At 47.0% G+C, this 17,124-nt stretch overlaps 1 protein-coding gene and 1 long non-coding RNA gene across 2 annotated transcripts in view; one reads left to right on the plus strand and one right to left on the minus strand.

Annotated features, from left to right (window-relative positions):
- ttn.2 (titin, tandem duplicate 2) overlaps positions 1-17,124 on the plus strand; it is a 198,402-nt gene that overhangs the window by 152,374 nt on the left and 28,904 nt on the right. The window contains exon 208 of the mRNA XM_046403600.1: positions 30-17,123. Within this exon, the coding sequence (XP_046259556.1) occupies positions 30-17,123 (17,094 nt within the window). The remainder of the gene's footprint in view (positions 1-29; position 17,124) is intronic.
- The window catches only part of LOC124066886, a 28,167-nt gene that overhangs the window by 2,813 nt on the left and 8,230 nt on the right, over positions 1-17,124 (minus strand). Inside the window, exon 3 of the long non-coding RNA XR_006844659.1 lies at positions 248-434. This is a non-coding gene — a long non-coding RNA (uncharacterized LOC124066886). The remainder of the gene's footprint in view (positions 1-247; positions 435-17,124) is intronic.

Raw genomic sequence — 17,124 nt, forward strand, 5'->3', positions numbered from 1 at the left:
TTTCAACTCTTGCTTCTCTTGTTTATTAGATCCACCTGGTCCTCCATCCAACCCCAGAATTACAGACACCACAAAAACCACAGCTACCTTTGCCTGGGGGCGACCACACTATGATGGTGGTCTTGAAGTAGAGGGATATATTGTTGAATACAAAAAGGAGGGGCATGATGACTGGGAAACAGAGACACAGTACCCATTAAAAGCTACAGAATATGTTATTGGTAAACTTCAAAAAGGAGGCAAATACCACTTCAGAGTTTGCGCGGTAAACTCGGAGGGAGTTGGTGATCCTGCAGAGGTTGAGAAAGTGACTGAGCTGGTGGACCAGGAGACACTGCCAGACTTTGAGCTGGATGCTGAACTCAGGAGAACCCTGGTGGTTAGGTCCCGTGCTTCAATTCGTTTGTTTGTCCCCATCAGGGGCCGTCCAGTTCCTGAAGTAATTTGGAGCAAAGATGACACCAACCTGAAAAAACGTGCACACATTGACACCACAGAGTCCTATACTCTGCTGGTTATTCCTGACTGCACCAGATACGATGCTGGAAAGTACCACCTCTGTCTGGAGAATGTTGCTGGAAAGAAGACTGGTTTTGTTAATGTGAAAGTCCTAGATACACCAGGACCACCAGTCAATCTTAAACCTAGAGAGATCACTAAGAACAGCATCACACTTCAATGGGAAATCCCCATAATCGATGGTGGTTCTAAGATTCACAACTACATTGTTGAAAAGAGAGAGGCCACTAAGAAGGCCTACACAGTACTTAGCACCACATGGCAGAAATGTTCCTTCAAGATTGCAGATCTTGAGGAGGGAGCTTACTACTACTTCCGTGTAACTGCAGAGAATGACCTGGGTATAGGGGAGCCAGCTGAAACCCCAGAGCCAATCAGGGTGTCCCAGGCCCCTTCAGCACCAGAGAACTTGTATGTGACTGATGTGACTGCAGACAGTGCCAGTCTGGCATGGACCAAGCCCCGGCATGATGGTGGCAGCTTGATCACTGGATATGTCATTGAGGCCCAGAAGAAGGACACTGATCAGTGGGTTCATATGGCCACCATCAAGGCTCTGGACTACACTGTCACAGATCTGATTCAGGGTGCAGAATATACCTTCCGCATAATGGCTGTTAATGCATCAGGCAGAAGTGACCCCCGTGAGAGCAGGCCTGCTATTATCAAAGAGCAGACTTCTGCTCCTTCCTTTGACCTACGTGGAGTTTACCAGAAGACAGTCATTGCCAAGGCAGGTGACCGTGTCAAGGTGGAGATTCCAGTGCTTGGCAAACCAAGACCTGTGGTTTCCTGGAAAAAGGGAGACACAGTGCTAAAAGAGACACAAAGAATCAACACTGAAACTACACCAACATCAACTATCCTCAACATTGGTGAGATCAAGAGGACTGATGGAGGCCAGTATTCCATGACTGGAAAGAACATGCTGGGTACAGTAACTGAGACGATTACAGTCCTTGTCCATGACATTCCAGGTGCACCCACTGGTCCCATTAAGATGGATGAGGTCTCATGTGATTATGTTTTATTTTCCTGGGAGGCACCAGAGAATGATGGAGGTGTTCCCATCAACAACTATATTGTTGAGATGCGGGAGACTACTGGTACATCCTGGATGGAATTGGCAGCTACAGTGATTCGCACTACATTTAAGGCATCCCGACTCAACACTGGAACCCAGTACCAGTTCCGTGTCAAGGCCCAGAATAGATATGGCATTGGACCATGTATTATCTCTGAACCAGTGGTGGCTGCCTATCCATTTGATGTGCCAAGCCAGCCAGGCACTCCTGTGGTCACATCTTTCAACAAGGATGCCATGACTCTGAGTTGGAATGAGCCTTCTTCTGATGGCGGCAGCGCCATTCTGGGCTATCATGTGGACAGAAAAGAGAGAAACAGCATTCTATGGCAGAGGATCAGCAAAGCTCTTGTAGTTGGAAATATCTTCAAATCAACAGGCCTTGTTGATGGAATTGCATATGAATACCGTGTTATTGCTGAAAACATGGCCGGTCTCAGCAAACCAAGTAAACCCTCTGAGCCTATGTATGCTCTGGACCCAGTTGACCCCCCAGGCAGGCCTTTGGCACTGAATATCACCAGACATGAGGTGACATTGTCATGGAACAAACCAGAGGGTGATGGTGGATTTTCTATCACTGGATACACAGTTGAAAGGAGAGAGATGCCCAATGGACGCTGGCTCAAGGCCAACTTCAACAACATTCTAGAAACCATCTACACAGTCAGTGGTCTGACAGAAGATGCCACTTATGAATTCCGTGTCACTGCTAGAAACTCAGCTGGTGCTGTTAGTGCCCCATCCCAGCCATCAGAGGCAATAACATGCAGAGATGACATTGAAGAACCCAGACTTGATGTTGATGCATCATATAGTAGCAATGTTGTTGTCATGGCAGGAGAGGTGTTTAAGCTGGAGGCCAGTGTGACTGGCAGGCCAATCCCATCTCTGGTATGGACCAAGGAAGGAAAGGAGCTTGAGGATACAGCCAAAATAGAGATAAAGACATCTGACTTCCACACAACTCTAATAAACAAAGATTCCCTGAGGAGGGATGGGGGTGCTTTTACTCTGACTGCCAGCAATCCTGGTGGCTTTGCGAAATTCACATTCAATGTCAAGGTTCTCGACAGACCTGGCCCACCAGACTCCCTCTCTGTTACTGATGTCACTGCTGAGAAATGCGTCCTTAACTGGCTGCATCCAACACATGATGGTGGTGCAAAGATTGAATACTTTATCATTCAAAGGCGTGAGACCAGTAGGTTAGCATGGACAAATGTGGCCACGGACCTTCAGGCGAACAGGTTTAAAGTCACCAAGCTTCTGAAGGGCAATGAGTATATCTTTAGAGTCATGGCTGTTAACAAGTATGGCGTGGGTGAACCCCTTGAGTCTGAACCTGTCATTTGTGCCAACCCCTATGTCCCCAGTGACCCACCACAGCAGCCTGAAGTCACTACTATTACCAAGGACTCCATGGTTGTTTGCTGGGAGCGCCCTGAACATGATGGAGGCAGCAGAATAAACACCTATATAATTGAAAGAAGGGATAAGACTGGCCTGCGCTGGGTGAAGTGCAACAAGAGGACTGTCACTGATCTACGATTCAAGGTCTCTGGTCTCACCGAAGGACATGAGTATGAATTCAGAGTTCTAGCTGAAAACAATGCTGGTCTAAGTCAGCCTAGTCCTTCAAGTCCATTCTACAAAGCCGAAGACACCATATTCCAACCTGGACCTCCTGGAAACCCCAGAGTGCTAGACACAACCAAGTCTTCTATCACCCTCTCTTGGAACAAACCTGTCTATGATGGTGGTTCTGAAATCACTGGCTACATTGTGGAGACCTGCCTGCCGGAGGAGGACGAGTGGACAATTCAAACTCCCAAGAAGGGATGGACAGCTACTTCTTTCACTATCACCAACCTGAGGGAAAACCAAGAGTACAAAATAAACATCTGTGCCACAAACTGTGAAGGAGTAGGAGAGCCCGCTGCTGTTCCTGGAACTCCCAAAGCTGAAGACAGATTGCTTCCTCCAGAAATTGAACTTGGAGCAGAGCTGCGTAAGGTGGTCTGCATCAGAGCCTGCAGCACACTCAGACTCTTTGTCCCCATTAAGGGCAGGCCAGCACCTGAAGTTAAATGGTCAAGAGAGCATGGAGAATCCTTAGACAAAGCTAACATTGAAATAACCCCATCATTCACCACTCTTCAGGTAGAAAATGTTGACAGATTTGATGGAGGTAAATACATAGTGACTGTAGAGAATGCCTCAGGGAGCAAGTCAGCATTTGTTAATGTCAGGGTGCTAGATACTCCTGGAGCACCTCAGAATCTGATTGTGAAGGAGATCACTAAAGAGTCAGTCTCCCTTGTTTGGGATGCACCTCTTATTGATGGTGGCTCTAGAGTCCGCAATTACATTGTGGAGAAGCGAGAGTCAACCAGAAAGGCATACTCAACTGTCTGTGCCAGCTGCCATAAGTCTAGTTGGAAAGTTGGAGACCTGGAGGAAGGAAAAATGTACTCCTTTAGAATCCTGGCTGAGAATGAATTTGGCATTGGCCTCCCAGTGGAGACTGTTGAACCAATTAAAGTGTCAGAGAGGCCTCTACCGCCAGGCAAAGTGTCCCTTCGTGAAGTTACCAGCACTAGCGTGACATTAACTTGGGAGAAGCCTGAACATGATGGTGGCAGTAGAATCACAGGCTACATTGTTGAGATGCAGAGCAAAGGTAGTGAGAAGTGGACTCAAGTCATGTTGGTAAAGAACAATGATGCTCTTGTAACTGGCCTTACACAGGGAGAGGAGTACATGTTCCGTATCTTAGCCACTAATGAAAAGGGAGTTAGTGACCCACGTCCTCTTAGTGTGCCTGTGGTGGCTAAAGACCTGGTCATCTCACCAACCTTCAAATTGCTTTTTAGCACATTCAGCGCGTTAGCAGGAGATGATCTGAAGATAGATGTACCATATGTTGCCTGTCCCAAGGCTACAGCTTCTTGGCTCAAAGATGGTATTGTTCTCAAGGAGACAACCAGAGTTAATACTGAAACTTCAGAGAAAAACCTTCTTCTGGTTATTAAGGAGGCTTGCAGAGATGATGTGGGCACATACACTATCAAACTGAACAACAAAGCTGGAGAGGCAACTACAGACATCAGTGTTGTTGTTCTAGATAAGCCTGGTCCTCCAATTGGCCCAATTAAGATAGATGAGGTCACTGCTGACAGTATGATCCTGTCTTGGAATCCACCAGAGTATGATGGTGGTTGCACTATCAACAACTACATTGTTGAGAAGAGAGACACATCTACCACTAACTGGCAGATTGTGTCAGCTACAGTGGCCAGAACCACTATTAAGGCAGCCCGTCTGAAGACTGGAACTGAATACCAGTTTAGGATTGCTGCAGAGAATAGATATGGCAAGTCTTCAGTCCTGCTCTCTGAAGCCATTGTTGCTCAGTATCCTTTTGAATTGCCCAGCCCACCACGCTCTGTTGTGGTCCAGTCAACCACCAAGGAGAGCATGGTAGTTGTGTGGGACAGACCCAGCAATGATGGTGGAAGCAAAGTTCTGGGCTACCACTTGGAGCTCAAAGAAAGAAACAGTATACTGTGGGTCAAACAGAACAAACAACTTATCCCAGACACCAAATTCAAGGTTGTTGGCCTTGAGGAGGGTATTGAATATGAGTTCAGAGTCTATGCTGAGAACATTGTTGGCCTCAGTAGAGCCAGTAAACTAAGTGAAATGCAAGTGGCCAGAGATCCTTGTGAAAGGCCAGGAAAACCAGAGGCTGTCATTGTGACAAGGAACAAAGTCACACTCAGATGGACCAAACCTGAGTATGATGGCGGCATCAAGATTACAGGCTATGTCGTTGAGAAGAAGGAGGGAGCTGGCCGCTGGATGAAGGCCAGTTTCACCAACATCATTGAAACGGAATTTGTTGTCACGGGACTTATTGAAAATGAAATTTATGAGTTCCGTGTCATTGCCAGGAATGCAGCAGGTGTTTTCAGCCAGCCCTCTGACTCTACTGGAGCTATCACTGCCAAAGATGAGGTGGATCCACCAAAGATCGACTTAGAAGCAAAGTATTCCCAGGCTGTGGTGGTAAATGCTGGAGAGACATTCAAGCTTGAGGCTGCTATTTATGGTAAGCCTGTGCCCACAGTACACTGGCTCAAGGAGGGTGAAGAGATTACTGAAGCAGCTCGCCTAGAGCTCAAGAACACAGACTTCACAGCTTGTCTAGTTGTTAAAGAAGCCATCCGTGTGGATGGAGGTCAGTATACTTTGCTCGTTAAAAATGTTGGTGGAGAGAAATTAGTTAACATTAACGTCAAAGTCCTCGACAGACCAGGTCCACCTGAAGGCCCTATCTCTATTTATGGGGTTACCAATGAGAAATGCTCCATTTCCTGGAAGCCTCCAGTGCAAGATGGAGGTAGTGATGTTTCCCATTACATTGTTGAAAGGAGAGAAACCAGCAGATTGGTTTGGACTGTAGTTGAACCAAAGGTTCAGACACTGAACCTGAAGGTCACCAAGCTTCTTCCTGGTAATGAATACATCTTCAGAGTGATTCCAGTCAACAAATATGGAGTTGGAGAGCCTCTGGAATCTGAACCAATGATTGCCAGAAATCCATTTGTTGCACCAAATCCACCAACGGAGGTAGAAGTCTCTACAATAACCAAAGATTCAATGGTGGTGACCTGGGAGAGACCAACTAATGATGGTGGTAACCCCATCCAGGGATATATTGTTGAGAAACGTGACAAGGATGGTGTGAGATGGACTAGGTGCAACAAGCGTACAGTGAGCGAACTCCGCTTCAGAGTGACTGGGCTTCTAGAGAATCACAGCTATGAATTCAGAGTTGCTGCTGAAAACGCTGCAGGCGTGGGCACACCTAGTACACCAACAGTGTACTACAAGGCACTGGATCCCATTTTCAAAGCAGGCCCCCCAAACAACCCCAAGGTAGTGGACACATCAAGGTCTACTGTTTCCCTGACATGGGGAAAACCCATCTATGATGGTGGCTGTGAGATTCAGGCTTACATTGTTGAAGCCTGCAACGGGGAATCTGATGAGTGGTTTATGCGCACTCCATCCACTGGAATCACAGACACTAAGTTTACAGTGACAAAACTTCTTGAGAAGCATGAGTACCGATTCAGAGTGTATGCCATAAACAAGGTTGGCGTTGGTGAGCATGCTGATTTCCCAGGAAAAATTCTTCTGGAGGAGAAGCTAGAGGCTCCTGATCTTGACCTGGATGCAGATATGAGAAAGATGATCAATATTAGAGCAGCAAGCACTCTAAGGCTGTTTGTTCCTGTAAGAGGTCGTCCTGCACCTGAGGTTAAATGGGGGAAGGCTGAGGGCGAGATCAAGGAGACTGCCCAAATTGACAATACAGGCAGCTATGCTTCACTTGTCATTGAGAATGTTGACAGATTTGACAGTGGCAAGTATACCCTGACTGCAGAGAATGCCAGTGGAGTTAAGTCAGTGTTCATCAGTGTCAGAGTCCTTGACTCACCTAGTCCACCAACTAACTTCATAGTGAAAGAGATTACCAAGAATTCTGTCACTCTTACATGGGAGCCTCCTCTTCTGGATGGTGGCTCAAAGATTAAGCATTATATTGTTGAGAAGCGTGAAAGCACCAGAAAAGTTTACTCTCCCATCACCACGTGTAACAGGATGTCATGGAAAGTTGAACCTCTTCCAGAGGGTGGAATTTTCTTCTTCAGAGTCTTGGCAGAGAATGAATATGGCGTGGGTCTTCCTGCTAAAACCATAGAACCAGTGAAGATATCTGAGAAGCCTCAGCCACCCGGTAAAGTCAGTGTTGTTGACGTTACTTGTAGCACTGTCACTCTCACCTGGGAAAAGCCTGAACATGACGGTGGCAGCAGGATCAGTCACTATGAAGTCGAACTGGCACCTAAGAACAGTGAAGCTTGGTCTGTCTGTGCTAGTGTAAAGGCACTGGAGACTGTTGTCACTAACCTACTTAAAGGAGAGGAGTACCAGTTCAGAGTTGTTGCTGTAAATGACAAGGGAAAAAGTGACCCCAGACAACTGGTTCAATCAGTTGTAGCAAAGGATCTGGTGATTGAGCCTGCTGTTAGACCCAAAGCGAGCACCTACAGTGTCCAGGTGGGGCATGACCTCAAGATAGAAGTCCCAGTTGCTGGTCATCCAAAGCCAACCATCACTTGGACAAAGGACGGTGCCGCCCTTAAGCAGACCACTAGAGTCAATGTCACTGACTCAGCACATCTCACCACTCTCACAATAAAGGATGCCACTAGAGAGGATGGAGGTATGTACAGCATCAATATTGCCAATGCCCTGGGTTCCAAGGACGCCACTATTGAGGTAATCACCCTGGACAAACCGGGTCCACCGACAGGCCCCATCAAGTTTGAGGACATCAGTGCTGAGAGTATCACTCTGAACTGGGAACCTCCCACATATACAGGGGGCTGTCCAATCTCCAACTATGTGGTGGAGAAGAGAGACACAACCACAACCAACTGGGTGGTTGTATCTGCCACTGTGGCCAGAACCACACTAAAAGTGGGCAATTTGAAGACAGGCGCTGAATACCAGTTCAGAATTTATGCTGAGAATAGATATGGAAAGAGTTACGCAATTGATTCAGAGCCTGTTTTGGCACAGTATCCATTCCAGGAGCCTGGTCCACCAGGAACACCATTTGTGTCATCATACAGTAAAGACTATATGGTGGTTGAGTGGCACAAACCTCCGTCTGATGGAGGCAGTACCATCTTGGGGTACCATCTGGAGAGGAAAGAGAAGAACAGTATTCTCTGGACAAAAATCAACAAAATGCTCATCCAAGACTGCAGGTTCAAGTCCACTCCTCTAGAGGAAGGCATTGAGTACGAGTACAGGGTTTATGCTGAGAATATTGTTGGCATTGGAAAATGCAGCAAAGTCTCAGAGATTTATGTAGCCCGTGACCCATGTGATCCTCCTGGCCGTCCTGAGGCTGTGATTGTCACAAGGCACTCAGTAAAGTTGAGGTGGACCCCACCCCAGTATGATGGTGGAAGCTTAGTTACTGGTTATGCAGTGGAGAAACGTGACCTTCCTGAAGGAAAATGGATGAAGGCCAGCTTTACAAACATCATTGAACATGAATTCACAGTTACTGGCCTGACAGAAGACAGTAAATATGACTTTAGAATTATTGCAAGGAATGCAGCTGGTGCTGTTAGCAAGCCTTCTGAGAGCACAGGATCTATCACAGCCAAGGATGAAGTTGACCCACCAAAGTGTGAGACAGATCCTATGTACAACCAGACCCTTGTTATTAATGCTGGTGAGACTTTCAGTCTGGAGGCCAGCGTTGAAGGAAAGCCCATCCCAACAGCTCAGTGGTTCAAAGGAAATGTTGAGGTTGAAAACTCAGCAAGAGCTGAGCTCAAAAACACAGATTTTAAAGCTTTGCTCGTTGTGAAAGATGCCATTAGAGTGGACGGAGGACAGTACACACTGGTTCTGACTAATGTGGCTGGGACTAAAACTGTCCCATTCACTGTGAAGGTCCTAGACAGACCAGGCCCCTCAGAAGGACCCCTTACTGTCAGCAACGTCACTGAGGAGAAATGTTCACTGTCATGGCTCCCACCCAGGCACGATGGAGGAGCTAGCATTTCTCACTACATTATTCAGAAGAGAGAAACAAGCCGCCTGACGTGGACTGTGGTCTCCAGTGACTGTGGAGCTACCATGTTCAAGGTTACCAAACTGTTGAAGGGTAATGAGTACATCTTTAGAGTCATGGCTGTCAATAAATATGGTGTTGGTGAGCCTCTTGAATCAGCACCTGTTATCATGAGAAATCCATTTGTTCCTCCTAGCTCACCTCAGGAGCTTGAGATCACAAATGTTACCAGCGACTCTATGACTGTCTGCTGGAACCGTCCTGAGACCACTGGAGGTAGTGAGATTGTTGGCTATATTGTTGAGAAGAGAGATAGAGCTGGAGTTAGATGGACCAAGTGCAACAAACGTAGAGTGACAGACTTGCGTTTCAGAGTAACAGGACTGACTGAGGATCATGAATATGAATTCAGGGTTTCTGCTGAGAATGCAGCTGGAGTGGGTCAGCCAAGCCCATCTACACCCTACATCAAAGCTTGTGACCCCACCTTTGAACCAGGCTGTCCCACCAATGCCCATGTGGTTGACATGACTAAAGATTCAGTCACTTTGGCTTGGCATCGGCCTATCTATGATGGTGGTTGTGAGATTCAAGGATATGCTGTGGAGATTACCAAGGCTGATGAGGAGGACTGGACCATATGCACCCCACCCACAGGAGTTAATGCTACCAAGTTTACCATTACCAAGTTGATAGAGCATCAAGAATACAAGGTGCGCATATGTGCCATCAATAAGATGGGTGTTGGCGAGCCAACTGAGATCCAAGGAGTTGTGAAGCCTATGGATAAGATTGATCCTCCAGAAGTGATTCTGGGTTCAGAACTTAGGAAGGGAATAGTTGTCCGTGCAGGGGGCTCAATGAGAATCTGCATTCCATTCAAGGGACGTCCTACTCCTGAGATCAGCTGGGCTAAGGAGGATGGAGAACTGCCGAGTAAAGTTCAGATTGAGACTGGTGAAGACTATTCACAGATCTCCATTGACATCTGTGACAGATATGATGCTGGAAAATACATCCTCAACTTGGAAAATAGTGCTGGCACCAAATCAGCCTTTGTTTCTGTTAAGGTGCTGGACACTCCTGGGGCTCCACTGAATCTAGCAGTAAAAGATATTAAGAGGGAAAGTGTCACTCTTACCTGGGAGCCACCTGTTATTGATGGTGGTGCAAGAATCAAGAATTACCTGGTTGAAAAGCGTGAGTCTACCAGGAAAGTTTTCTCTAATGTGGACAACAAATGCACAAAGACAAGCTACCGAATCACTGGCCTCACTGAAGGAACTATCTACTATTTCAGAGTGTTAGCAGAGAATGAATTTGGCGTGGGACAGCCAGCTGAGACAGAAGACTCCGTTAAGACCTCTGAACCTCCTCTGCCTGTGGGTAAGGTCACTTTGACTGAAGTCACCAAAACCGCTGCCTCACTCTCCTGGGAGAAGCCAGACCATGATGGAGGCAGCAGGATCATTGGCTACTACATTGAGATGCAGCCTGTGGGCTCAGAGGAATGGGTGGTGGCTGCCACAACCAAAACATGCGAGGGCACTATCACAGGCCTCAGTGCAGGGCATGAGTATCTGTTCAGAGTGTCAGCTTTCAATGAGAAAGGCAAAAGTGACCCCAGGCCTCTGGCTGCACCAGTCACTGCTAAAGATGTAACTATTGAACCAAGATTCAAGATGACATTCAACACTTACAGTTTACAAAATGGAGAGGATCTGAAGATTGAGATTCCAGTGACCGGACGTCCTGTTCCCAAGGTTGAATGGAAAAAGGATGGGCAGGCTCTTAAAGAGACGACCAGAATAAACGTATCCAGCACACCATCATCTACTAAACTGTGCATTAAGGATGCAAATAAGGAAGACTCTGGCAAATATACTATCACAGCTACCAACAGTGTTGGAGCAACAACAGAGGAGATTACAGTTATTATTCTAGACAAACCTGGCCCACCCACAGGTCCAGTAAAAATTGAGGAGGTGAGCTCTAATTACGTCTCTCTGTCCTGGGAGCCACCAGAGTACACTGGAGGTTGTCAGATCAATAATTACATTGTGGAGAAGAGAGACACCACCACAACAACATGGCAGATTGTGTCTGCTACTATTGCCAGGACAACTATCAAAGTCACTAAGCTGAAGACCGGGGTTGAATATCAGTTCAGAGTGTCTGCTGAGAATAGATATGGAAAGAGTTCTGCTATTGTTTCTCCCGCTGTTATTGCACAGTATCCATTCAATGAGCCTTCTGCACCAGGAATGCCAATTATTTCAGCTGCAACCAAGGATAACATGGTTGTTGAGTGGAAAGCACCCACCAACAATGGCGGTAGCCCTGTCCTCGGCTATCACCTTGAAAGAAAGGAGAAAAATAGCCTCTTGTGGACTAAACTCAACAAACTTCTAATCCCAGACACACGTTTCAAAACTACAGAGCTGGAAGAGGGTATTGAGTATGAATTTAGAGTTTATGCTGAGAACATTGCTGGACTCAGCCCAGCAAGCAAAGTCTCTGAGAGCACACTCGCAAGGGACCCCTGTGACCCACCAGGCACTCCTGAGGCTATTGAAATCACCAGAAACCATGTAACGCTGCAATGGACAAGGCCTCAGTATGATGGAGGCAGCGCAATCACTGGCTATGTGATTGAGAGGAAGAAGCACCCAGATACTCGCTGGATGAAGGCCAGCTTCACCAACATCATTGATACCCAGTTCACACTCACTGGCCTGACTGAGGACTGTGTTTACGATTTCAGAGTCATTGCCAGGAATGCTGCTGGCATTTCAAGCCGTCCTTCTCAGAGCACAGGAGAAATTACTGCCAAAGATGAAATTGAGGCTCCAGCTGTCACCATGGATTCTAAATTCAAGGATCTGACTGTCGTTCATGCTGGTGAGACATTTGTCATTGATGCAGACTACACTGGCAAGCCTCTGCCTGAGGTAATTTGGTTAAAAGATGGAAAGGAGGTTGACAAGACTACACCAAGAATGGAGGTCAAGACCACACTCACACGTACCATCCTGACAGTCAAGGATTGCATCAGAGTGGACGGTGGCCACTTTGTCCTTAAACTTGTCAATGTGGGAGGAGTCAAGATGGTCCCAGTCAATGTTAAAGTTCTGGATAGACCTGGTCCTCCAGATGGCCCTCTAGAAGTCAAAGGGGTCACAGCTGAGAAATGTTATCTGCACTGGAACCATCCCTCACATGATGGTGGAGCAGGCATCTCTCACTACATCATTGAGAAGAGAGAGACAAGTCGTTTGTCATGGACCATGGTTGAACCCAAGATCCAGGCCATCAGCTACAAAATCACAAAACTGCTGCCTGGCAATGAATACATCTTTAGAGTCACTGCTGTGAATAAATACGGTGTCGGTGAGTCTTTGGAATCTGAGCCTGTTATTGCTCGTAACCCCTTCACCACTCCCAGTGCCCCCTCCACCCCAGAGGCCAGTGCTATTACTAGGGACTCTATGGTGCTTACCTGGGAGAGACCAGAGGATAATGGAGGTGCTGAGATTGAAGGCTATATCCTTGAAAAACGTGACAAGGATGGCATCAGGTGGACTAAGTGCAACAAGAAGAGGCTGAATGACTTGAGATTCAGATGCACTGGCCTCACAGAGGGCCACTCATATGAATTCAGGGTCTCTGCAGAGAATGCTGCTGGTGTGGGAAAGCCTAGTGCACCATCTGAATACATTAAAGCCTGTGATGCAGTGTATCCACCTGGACCTCCAAATAACCCCAAAGTCACAGACCATTCAAGTACCACAGTCTCCTTGTCCTGGTCTAGGCCCATCTATGATGGTGGTGCACAAATCACTGGATATATTGTTGAAATGAAAGAGGCTGCAGATGATGAGTGGATCATTTGCACATCACCGACTGGTGTGCAGAATACTCATTACACTGTAAAGAAACTGAAGGAAAACGCAGAGTACAATTTCCGCATTTGTGCTGTTAACTATGAAGGGGTAGGGGAACCTGTAAACCTACCTGGGTCTGTGATTGCTGCAGAGAAGCTGGAGGCTCCTGAAATTGAACTAGATGCTGATCTGAGGAAGATGGTAAATGTTCGTGCCACTGCCACCTTGCGTCTGTTTGTGACGATCAGAGGAAAGCCTGAGCCTGAGGTCAAATGGTCAAAGGCCGGTGACACTCTGAATGAGCGTGCCCAGATTGAAGTCACAAGCTCTTACACAATGCTGGTGATTGAGAATGTTGACAGATTCGACACTGGCAAATATGTTCTAACCCTTGAAAATCTCAGTGGCTCTAAATCAGCCTTCATCAATGTGAGAGTTTTGGACTCTCCAAGTGCTCCCACCAACCTGGAGGTTAAAGATGTGAAAAGAAATTCTGTCTCTCTTTCCTGGGAGCCTCCTCTCATTGATGGTGGGGCTAAGATATCACACTATATTGTGGAGAAGAGAGAGCAGAAAAGGATGGCTTTCACCAGTGTTTGCACCAACTGTGTGAGGAACTCGTACATTATTTCTGACCTGCAGGCGGGAGGCCGATATTATTTCCGTGTGTTGGCTGTAAATGAGCTGGGAGTAGGTCTGCCTGCATCCACAGAGCAAGTCAAGGTGTCTGAGGCACCTTTGCCTCCTGGTAAGATTGTCCTGGTTGATGTGACTCGTCGTACTGTTACCCTTTCCTGGGAGAAACCTGACTATGATGGAGGTAGCAAAATTACACATTATATTGTGGAAATGCAGCCCAAGGGGGATGACAAATGGACTGTATGCAGTGAAGTCAAAGCACTGGAAGCTACAATTGATGGACTCACTACTGGAGAGGAATATGCCTTCAGGGTGATTGCTGTGAATGATAAGGGCAAGAGTGATGCCAAGCCTCTGGCCACCCCTGTGGTGGTGAAGGACATCACAATGGAGCCCATTATCAACCTGCTGTTTGACACATATAGTGTAAAAGCAGGTGATGACTTGAAGATTGATGTCCCCTTCAAAGGCAGACCTCAACCAGAGGTCTCCTGGAGGAAGGATGGACAGGTACTTAAGCAGACGACGAGGGTCAATGTTCTTACTTCCAAGACATCATCCAAGATTATCATCAAGGATGCAACCAAAGATGATGTAGGAAAGTATGAGATTACTTTGACTAACTCAGTTGGCACCAAGAAAGCTGAAATCTCTGTTATAATCCTGGACAAACCTGGCCCACCTAGCAACATTAAGGTGGACGAGGTGAGCGCTGACTTCATCTCTCTGTCTTGGGATCCTCCAACCTATGATGGTGGTTGCCAGATAAACAACTATGTGGTGGAGAAGAGAGACACTACCACAACCACATGGCAGATTGTCTCAGCCACAGTAGCCAGGACATCAATCAAGGTGACTCGCCTCACTCAGGGAACAGAGTACCAGTTCCGTATTGCATCTGAGAACCGTTATGGGAAGAGTCCTGGTATTGACTCTGCCCCTGTAGTTGCCCAGTATCCCTTCGAGCCTCCTGGCCCTCCAACCAATCTTCATGTTGCTCATGCCACCAAATATGGCATGCTTGTAGTATGGGGCAGGCCTGCCAGTGATGGTGGAAGTCCTGTTATTGGTTATCATATTGAATGCAAAGAGCAAAGTAGCATTCTGTGGACCAAGGTCAGCAGAGGTCTGCTGACTGAGAACCAGTTTAAGATGACAGGTATTGAAGAAGGCCTGTTGTATCAGTTCAGAGTCTATGCTGAGAATATTGCTGGCATAGGTCCATGCACTAAGGCCAGTGATGCTGTGGCAGCAAGGGATCCATGTGAACCTCCATGTAACCTTAGAGTAACCAACATAACTCGGACCTCAGTTTCCCTCTTCTGGGAAAAGCCACAGTATGATGGTGGAGTAAAGATTACTGGCTACATTGTTGAGCGTAAAGAACTTCCTAATGGCCGCTGGCTGAAATGTAACTTTACTAACTTGCAAGACACCTATTTCGATATCACAGGCCTCACAGAGGATGCCCAATATGACTTCCATGTTATTGCTAAGAATTCTGCAGAGCTTCTCAGTGTTCCTTCAGAGAGCACTGGTCCTGTCACTGTCAAGGATGATGTGGACCCTCCAACTATAATTATAGAAGATAAGTTCAGACAGTTGGTTGTCATTAAGGCTGGAGAGATCATTAGAATTGATGCTGAAATCTCAGGTCGCCCGCTCCCAGTTGTCACATGGTCTAAGGATGGGAAGGAGATTGAGGCCAAGGCCAGGTGTGAAATCACCTCCACCAACTTCACAACCACTCTGATTGTCAGAGATGCTATCAGGAGGGACTCTGGCCAGTATGTCCTGACACTGCACAATGTGGCAGGAACCAGATCTGTGGCTGTCAACTGTAAAGTTCTGGACAGACCTGGACCTGCCTCAGGTCCTTTAGCAGTATCTGGCCTCACAGCAGAAAAATGCACCTTATCGTGGGGACCCCCTCAGGAGAACGGTGGTGCTGAAATCATGCATTATATTGTGGAGAAACGTGAGACCAGTCGACTTGCCTGGACTCTTGTCTATGGTGACATGAAAGCAACCACTTGTAAAGTGACCAAGTTGCTCAAAGGAAATGAGTACATCTTCAGAGTCAGGGGAGTCAACAAATACGGAGATGGTGAGGCTCTGGAGAGTGAGCCAACAAAGGCCATGGACCCATTCACTGTGCCTGCAGCTCCCACTAACGTCCAGGTGACCTCAGTTACTAGTGAGGCAATGACAATTTGTTGGGAAAGACCAGTTTCTGATGGTGGCAGCAGTATCTCTGGCTATGTCATTGAAAAGAGAGAGAAGAGTGGTCTTCGCTGGTGCCGTGTCAACAAGAAACCTGTTTATGACCTCAGAGTCAAAGCCTCACACCTTCGTGAGGGTAATGAGTATGAGTACAGAGTGTTTGCAGAGAACACTGCTGGCCTCAGTGCTCCCAGCATTCCTTGCCCACTCACCAAAGCTGAAGACCCACAGTTCCTTCCCTCACCTCCTACTAAGCCTAAGATCATTGACTCTACAAAGACCACAGTCACACTGTCATGGAACAAGCCACTATTTGATGGTGGAGCACCTGTGACTGGTTACAGAGTAGAATACAGAAAGAGTTTAGATGATGAATGGATTGTTGCAGTCCAGAACACCAAAAACACAGAGTTTACAGTAGTAAAACTGACACCTGGTGCAGAATATGTGTTTGTTGTCAAATCCATTAACAAGATTGGAGTCAGTGATCCCAGTCCTGAGTCAGACAAACAAATTGCCAAAGAAAGAGAGGAGGAGCCAGTCTTTGACATCAGCAATGAGATGAGGAAGACTCTTATTGTGAAAGATGGGAGCTCATTCACCATGACAGTGCCTTTTAGAGGCAAACCCATCCCTACTGTTACATGGAGTAAGCCTGATGTTGACCTCAGAGTTCGTGCTGTCATTGACACCACAGACACCTTCACCTCAATAACTCTAGAGAAAGCAACTCGCAGTGACTCTGGGAAATACACCGTCACATTGTCCAACGTAGCTGGAACCTCCTCTTTGGCACTTAGTGTCAGAGTTCTGGACTCCCCTGGAGCTCCTGCCCGTGTGGAAGTGAAGGACGTTACCAAGACCTCTGCTATTGTAACCTGGGACACTCCGGAGAATGAGGGAGGAGGACCAGTCAAGAACTACATTGTTGATTTCCGTGAGGCCAGCAAGAAAGGTTGGACCAGGTTGACTGACACATGCCACAGACTGACATACAAGGTGACAAACCTACAGGAGGGAGGAGTCTACTACTTCAGAGTAACAGGCGAGAATGAGTACGGTGTTGGTGTTCCTGCTGAGACCAAAGAGGGAACCAAGATAACAGG

This window comes from Scatophagus argus, chromosome 11, assembly GCF_020382885.2.
Source record: "Scatophagus argus isolate fScaArg1 chromosome 11, fScaArg1.pri, whole genome shotgun sequence".
In the NCBI taxonomy this organism is placed as follows: Eukaryota; Metazoa; Chordata; class Actinopteri; family Scatophagidae; genus Scatophagus; species Scatophagus argus.